Source organism: Parasteatoda tepidariorum, chromosome X2 (assembly GCF_043381705.1).
Source record: "Parasteatoda tepidariorum isolate YZ-2023 chromosome X2, CAS_Ptep_4.0, whole genome shotgun sequence".
Lineage (NCBI taxonomy): Eukaryota > Metazoa > Arthropoda > Arachnida > Araneae > Theridiidae > Parasteatoda > Parasteatoda tepidariorum.
The window spans coordinates 32,315,778-32,324,343 of NC_092215.1; the positions used below are offsets into that span (position 1 = coordinate 32,315,778).

At 26.3% G+C, this 8,566-nt stretch overlaps 1 protein-coding gene across 1 annotated transcript in view; it reads left to right on the plus strand.

The window, feature by feature from the left end:
* The window catches only part of LOC107440903 (sortilin-related receptor), a 136,548-nt gene extending 128,545 nt beyond the window's left edge, over window positions 1-8,003 (plus strand). Inside the window, exons 10-14 of the mRNA XM_043040997.2 lie at window positions 327-443; window positions 3,162-3,275; window positions 3,355-3,480; window positions 5,032-5,154; window positions 7,780-8,003. Coding sequence (XP_042896931.1) covers window positions 327-443; window positions 3,162-3,275; window positions 3,355-3,480; window positions 5,032-5,154; window positions 7,780-7,796 — 497 coding nt within the window. The 3' untranslated portion in view covers window positions 7,797-8,003. The remainder of the gene's footprint in view (window positions 1-326; window positions 444-3,161; window positions 3,276-3,354; window positions 3,481-5,031; window positions 5,155-7,779) is intronic.
* The last annotated feature ends 563 nt before the right edge of the window (window positions 8,004-8,566 follow it).

The window sequence follows — 8,566 nt, forward strand, 5'->3', positions numbered from 1 at the left end:
AATTATAATATTGAACAATAAAATTAATTATTACATTTATATTAAAAAATTAAAAGTTTAGAATAAAAGTTTATTTTCACTGTCATTAGTAGAAAATTTTAAGTCTCATGCTGCCACCTATTGGCACAAAGATTAATTTTTAAAAAAACTGTAGCGGAACTTTATCCGTACATTCAATAGCATTTCATTCTTTTTTCATAGCAATTTTAGTTTAAATTTTTTTTTGGCGTCGGTTTTGACAAGGATTTTAAAAAATATATTAAAAAGGATTATTACGAAACAAGTATATTCTGGTATAGTGAATAATTTATTAATAATTTTCATAGGTTGCTTTGAAGATTCTTTCCAATGTCGAAACGGATATTGTATTTCATGGTACTATGTTTGTGATGCACGTCAAAATTGTCCTGATGGTAGCGATGAAGATGAATGTGAACCATTTAGTAAGTTTTTGAATTTTATTTTTAACTTTACTGGAAAATTGTGTCAAAATTTTTCAACTCTATAACTTTAATAAAAAACTTTGTTTCTCTTACTTCTTTCACATTGTTCAAGTGGTCATATAACTTAAAATTTTTGCTTTTAATGATGGTTTTATGGCTGTTGTATTGCTGCATTGGTAATTTTCTTAATGTGAATTATTCCACAGTTCTCTTGTATGTCAAAATAGTTGACGAAACGTTGTGTTCTCGTGAAAAGGTACATTTTGCAATCAGTGAGCTATAAATTTCTGAAAATACATGACACCATGTTTGTTATTTGCCAAAAAAGTTCAGTGTTGACTTTTTTTTAGAGTAGCACTCTTGTAACTCAATAATATCTCGAAGCAAGATTTTAAAAAAGTATAAAGTGATAGGCAAAAATATTATATTAGTGCTGCAAAACATCTTATTATTCAGATTTGTCATTCCAACAAATATTAATTCATCTCTTAATGATTTGATTTAAAAATAATTTGAATAAAGAATTCTATTATCTCAGATTTGTTAAATATTATGAGTATAAGGATCCTATAATAATTTACTTCTGACAAAAATGTTTAGCTTCATAACTCATTGTATTTACAAATCAGAATTATTTTTTTCAATCATTTCATTCAAGAAACATAGTACCAAGTAACAAATTTTAATAAAATTTATTATGGGCCATACATTTATTTACATTTGTAATATGAATTTATTAAAGTTTTCTTAGTTTCCTTAATTCTTTACATTTCCTTTAAATTAGGTATGATCAATAAGTTTAATCTTGTTAATGTTTTGTTGTTAAACAAATAACTTTTATTTAAATCTAAAAAATACCTAGATGAACTTTTTAAATTATATTTAAACTAATTATGATTTTGAATTAATTTTTTTTTACATTAAAGTAATTATTAATTTAAAAAATTGATTGAGATAGAATAGAATTGTATATAAATTGTTTATATGGTGACTAATATAATCAAGAAAAGAGTTCTTTACCAGAAACTAGATTATGAAAAGTCTTTGAAAATTATTTTGCATTTTATTTATATATGTATATATAAAGAACTTTAAAAATGGGCGAAGAAGATTTTTATAAGTATGCATAACCTAATTATGATATTTTTTTAAAGTGCTTAAAAATGTTTTTTGAATGCTTAAAAAGTGCTTATTTTTTGTTGAAACATTTAGCTACCCACCCTGGTTAATTTAAATTTTTTTATTAATAAATATGTTACAAAGTCAATATTTTGTTGAAATAGTTTATTTGTTTGAAAATGATGCAACTATGCAAATTTTTACGTTTGAAGTTTTAGCAAAATAAAATTTGCATTTGACCATAAAAATCAATTAAATATGTTTTACATAGTGTAGAGCATCTCTCTGACTTTTTTTTGACTTACTGAGACCTGAGTTTTAAAGAAATGATGGAAAAAGCCATTTTTCTTGGAAATATGTTGCTCAGAAGAAAGTGAACTCAGAAATGTGATAAAATACTATTTTTAAAAATCAATTGTTTAAACTTAAGTGTTTATTATTTTTAATCATTACATAAAAATGATAAATTTTAGTTTTCAGCATCTTTTGCATATTGTAGGATATTTTGATAGTGTCTTTCTTCACATTTTGGTCATGTAACAAAATCTACTATGCACTAATAATAAGGTTTTTGTGTTGGAAAATTGTCCAAAAGGTTACTCAAATCAAACTTCTTACCTTACTTATAATTTTTTACAGTCATAGAACACTACAATCAACTAAGATAAATTCTTTTATATTTTTATATAGACAATCACATTGTAAAGGTTTATAGACAATGAAAGAAAAGAAAACTTTTTTTTGAGCAATAAAATTGTACCAAAGGTTGTTCAATATATTAAATGCTGGGTTTTTCAGAGGTTAAATAGAAATAAAACCAGGCTTTGATGTTTTCAAACTTGACTTTTCTATTAATTATTTGTCAGATTTTCTGAACTTTTTTTTTATTTTTCTACCTTTAAATATTTTGTATCTTGTTTTATTTCACTTCGGAAAAGGTTTTGAAAAGTAGATTATTAAGGTGGTTATTATGTAAGAACCTGTATAGTTAAATAATTTTATTTAATACTTTTTAGGTGCCTTTGAGGCTGATTAAATATGGTTTCTCTTTATTTTCAATATATAATTTTTTTCCTACCATTTATAGGAATTTTTTTTTTATAAATAATTTTCAAATTTTTAAGATTCTGAAACTCCAAGAAATGCTTTTGGTAGCATCTTCCCATAGAGGGATTCATTGTAACTTTAACTTCATCTGCTTTTTTTTCAGCCTCACATACTGTGAAAATATGTTAATGCATTAGAAATGTTTAGGCATCAGAAACATTTAGGAAATAGAAATGTTTAAGCAAGCATTTCAATTACAAAATAGAGATTCATTAAACATTTAATGAAAGGAATAATAAAGCAGAGATTCAGCAAACATAATAAAATAGAAATTTAACAAACATTTAATAAAGAGAATAATAAATTAGAGATTCCAAATATTTAATAAAGATTATAATAAAATAGAGATTCAACAAACAAAGAATAACAAAATAGATTCAGTAAACATATAATAAAAAGAATAACAAAATAGAGATTCAGAAAGCATTTAATAGAAAGAACAACAAAGAAGAAATTCGAAGATATTTAAAATAACTTTTGATTATCTTTCAGAGTGTCCTAAACAAGCTTTTCAATGTGATGATGGTACTTGTCTTGCAAAATCAAGTGTTTGTAATGGCAGATGGGAATGTCCTGATGGTAGTGATGAAGCAAGATGTTATACTGGTAATTTGTTTGATAAGTAATTCCAAAGTCATTCTAAAAACATGGAACATAGCTATATATGTATGTTTGTACTTTTCAGGAATTAAATGTGATAAAGACTCTTTCCAATGCAAAAATGGACAATGCCTTCCACAATATGAGTTTTGTAATGCAGTTCAAAGTTGTGCAGATGGAAGTGATGAAATAGTTGATGTTTGTGAGAAAGGTATTATTATTTTTACTTTATGAGGAAGGAAAAAATTTTTCTGGTTAGTGTAATCTTTTCCCTTAGCATAAATTTTTGAACCTTTATGAAAAATGAAGTGAAAAAGGAATCTTTATGAAAAATGAAGCAAAAAAGGAATCTTCATCAAAAATGAAGTGATTTACCAGTAAATATTTAATCTCTTCAGGGATGTTTTATCATAGTGAAGGAAAATGACTAATATATTTTATTCGTTTTATCTTAACAATAATTCAAAAACGATAATAATAAATTAAAAGCAATAAAAATTTACAAATGAAAATAACATCTCAATTTATGGTAGCTAAGAGTTATTGGTAATTTATGAGTGAAATGATTTCATACATTCGGGCATACTGAATCTTCACATTGTTTTCAACCGTAATGAAATTACTTTTCGTTATAAATGTGTAATTTTTGCTTAGAAATAATTTGGATCTTGGTTAAATTTTGTTTTTCCATTTACATTACAACCTGGGAATATAAAATTTTAAAAATGTATACTTTCCATTATGCACTTACACGAATTGTTAAATTATCCTGTATTTAAAATTCCATTTCTCAGATACTATTCTTCGAATGATTTTTTTTTTTTTTTTCAAATTTTGTATTTTGTTACATGAAATTCCTTTTTTTAAATATAAAAATTTTTATACCTTACAATTCAATTTTTTTCGATTGATTATTATTAAATGAAAATAATAATAAATAGAAAATAACTATTTCAAATAATTTTTTGAAAGGATTATGTTTGGATAAACAAATTTTATAAATAGTGCAAAATTTTTTATCTTCGCTTCTATAGAAATTACAAAATACGCAAAATTAACATTAAGGGATTAAAACTTTCGACCAGTTTCCTGACTAAACTGTTGGGACTATATTTCCAAGATTCTACTGCCCCTTACATTTTGAGGATAAGGAATTAAAATCTGTCGAAAAAAGATATGTTCATTGAGAGAGAAATCAAGTTTTTATGTTTGATTGCTTAATTTAAAATATCATCTGCCCTAACTAATTAGCATATTTAAGGTCACCCATTCGAACCATTAATCTTGAGCCCTAATTGGTGAAAATCTGATAGTTAGATCAAAACACGTGCGAACACAAATACAAACATACATTGTACACAAAGCAAAACTTTACTGAGGAAGACAGGTTTAAATCACCTTGCAACTCCTCTCTGTTTTCTCTGGTAATCAAATAGGCTTGAATAATTGTAGTCCTGTCTTCATCAGGAATGATTTAATTATATTTCAGTAAATTTTTTTTCTTTGCTCAAAATATTAATCTTAAACCATTAATGTGCTCTAGTGATTTTATTTTCTAAGAGTACTCTTAAAATATGTATTGAGAATGGTCTCTTAAAATACCCTTTTTATTATTTTTGTGTGATTTTTATTATTTTCCCCCACCTTGAAATTATTTTTGAAATGCATTGTTGCCACTAATATTTTGCAACCCTCTCTTCTTAATATTTGGTTATAGGAAGTTTCTTATTGAATATTTGTTTTCAATGATTTTATTTTGCAGGTCTTAAATGCCCAGAAAATCATTTTAAGTGTGATAGCGGCCGATGCAGATCATCAGCTATACTCTGTACAGGACTAGATGGATGTGGTGATAATTCTGATGAAACCCACTGTGAAGTTTGCTGTAAGTTTATGTCTTTATGATCAAATTTTTTAATATTTAACAAGTTGAGCCGTGATGGCTCAGGGGAGAGAGCCTTCGCCTTCCAATTCCTGGTTCGAATCCCAGCTATGGCTCGTCGATAGGAATTCTGCATCCGGCATGCACCAACCATAGTCCTGACATAAAATATCCTCAGCAAAAGACGGATCATGGGTTAGAGTCCCCTTGATGCCAGGCTAACCTTGGGAGGTTTTCATGGTTTCTCTCTCCATGTAACGCAAATGCGGGTTAGTTCCATCAAAAAGTCCTCCACAAAGGCAAATTTCTCTCAATACTTAGTCCAAGAGTTCCCATGTCTACTGAATCAGGTTCAAAATTACAAGGCTACGGAGTTGAACATTATTAGTTATAAACCCAAAAAATTGGGTCGGCTGTTCAATGACGGTTATAAAATATAAAATAAAATATTTAACAAGTTACTCCAACGCTGCAGTATCTAGGTTCATAAAAAAGTTTGATGACTTTTAAAATATTTAGGTTATATGTTATAAAGTTCAGATAATGGCAAGATGATATAAATAGTTTACAATTATCAATTTGTTTAAAGTGTAAGACACTTGAACTGTGGCTTTTTTTTCTTTGGCAAAATAGCTTTAAAAAGCACTCTATAACACAAAACTACTCATAATTCAAAAATGATCCATAACACAAAAAATTCTCCATAACATAAAAATATCGAGAAAAATCCAAAGAAAAATAAGTAATAATATTTATTATATTGCATTTTAGTGATATATTGTAGTTTTTTAGTAGCTAACTAAATAGATTTAGGAAGTTTTCTTTAGAAACTGTAAACTTGTACAATACCATGCAGAAAATATATTAACCCTAGGTAAAATTAAAATAAAAAATTTTAATAATTGTCCAGATCATTTTTATCTACGCACACGAAAAACTTAAGCCAAGTAATGGTAAACCACATTTCAAATTGTGTAGAAGAGCAGTTTTGGTAAAAATTAGCTCTTGCATGGGATTTATAGGTAATAAAATGTTTCTGTGTAATGTGTTGCTATGTAATGGAAATTCAGGGGGGGGGAATACCTACCTGGAAACATTACTAAGTATTAGTTCGATGTAAAAATACCTAGAAAAAGCATGGCTTATCACTATATTGCACCAAGTTCTTTATATAAAATATAGCAGTGGGTTCCCACCCCTCTCTCTCACTCACAAACGCACACTCGAATTTTTTAAGTGTTGTTTTTATTTAATTCGACTAATTAGTTTTCCTTGTAATCTATAATTTTTTTTTCCTTATAGTTAAGTAAGAAATATATTGCATTTTTCAATAATTAATTTTGTTTTATTTTAGTTAATATGATATTTTAATAAATCATGAATTTGATTTTATTCAGTTCATTTACAATTTGGTTTTATTTAGTTTATTATTTAGCTTAACTTCAATTAAACGAATAACATCAATTAACTTATTTGTTAGTTTCTTTTATTTTTCTATCTATTTAGCCATCTTATTTATGACTAACTTCTTTAAAAAAAGAAAATTTTGATATATTTTGTTTTTATAATTTTTTTTTTCTTCTGTTCTGAAAAACTTTCATCAAATGATTAGATAAGATTTAATTTCAATTAAAAACGGATTATTTGTATAATATTTTTATTAATATTAGGTTTTAATTGTTTATTACGTTTTTGTTTTTAAAAATGTTCTTACTAAATACGATTTAAGTTCAATTATGCTCAGATTATTTATATATTTTTATTATTTTTTTGCAACTACTTTTATTTTCTCTTTCAGTCACGTTTATAGTTCCGACAGTTCATTATTTTTATTCAGTGGCATTATTTAAATGAAGCTAATTTATTTATGCTTTCTTAGAGTTGCATTTTATGTATAATTATTTTACATTTTTATTAAATATAAATTTTGTTGAATTTTTTAAAAAAAAAAACATACATAAATGTTTTGATAGTCATTTGATGTGGTAGTGTTTTAACTTTTAATCGCAATAATAATTTCTTCACTAAGGAGGCTTGCCTCTGACCAAATACAACACAAACTGTTCTTAGTTTTTTGTAGAATTTGATGCAGTTTTATTTGATAACAAAGTTTAAAAAATGTCTACTTACCGTTATCAATGAAAGCTTTATTTCACTATCAGTAAGAAAAACGTTTCTTAAAAGATGTAAATGTTGTCAACTATGCAGTAAACGATTACAAAACTGAAATCAACCAAATTAAAATAGAATACTTCTTTTTTTACTCTTCAACAATTAATGGCAAAAATAATTTTTTCACTTTAGGATGTTGTCTCGAGGTCGGGCACTGTATTAACCATTCTTAGTTTTTTGTAGGATTTGATGCAGTTTTAGATGTTAACAAAATTTAAAAAATATCTGCTTGCCGTTATCTGTGTAAATTTTATTTCAGTATCAGTAAGAGAAGTGTTTCCTAAAAGATGCAAGTGCTTACAACTAAGCATTAAATAAATACAAAACCTAAACTAAACCAAATTAAATTAGGACACTTCAATCATCATAAATGAATATTTAATTCTGTGATAAACTGATGTCTGCTTTTTAAAAAAATTAGTTATAAAAATACTGAAGATTATTTGCTTATTTCAGATTGCAAAAAGCCATAACTCCAACTGCCTTGGATCTCTATTGGAAGATGTTCCTCATTTAATTTATTTTGTGATGTTCATCTGAATTGTGTTAATTTATGTTTTTATCATTCATTGTTTTTGTTGGTATTTTATCACTGAAGGATGTGTGGATTGCTTTTAAAGCATTTTGGAATTTGAGAAGCTTGTAAATAGCCAAATAAAAGTTATTTCATCAAATTGTAATTTCCATGTGTTTATTTTTTTATCCAGAAAAATGAATAAAAATATTGTGGAATGTACAGGCACATCAAAACCACTTCATAATCAGTATGATTTTATAACTTTGAAAACAATGCATGTTTATAAAACAAAGCATAAGAAAAAATCATATTGCGCATACAGGGTGGTTATAATTCAAAATTCAAGTTATCCTATTTAGACCGTGATAATATCCATTTTGGTGGAGACATGTCTATGAAACTTGATATATACATTATTTGGACAATAGGAGAAGAAATCTGCAATAAAAAAATAATTTACATTCTGACAAATAAAAATTCAGGGTGCGTAGTGTTTTTAAAAAGTGCTTATTTTCAATTTCCGTTTTTTGGAAGCCCTTAAAAGTGCTTTTCTTCTTAGGTATTTTTAAAAAGTACTTAATTTTTCCCTTTTTCAAAATGAGATATTTTCTTTACCAAGTCGATTTTCACTGCAATTTATACAAAAAGCGTTGTTTTCACATTGTTATATTTAACGTTTTCACTATTCATTAAACCACAGTCCATTTCGGCGTACCGTCGGTCGAC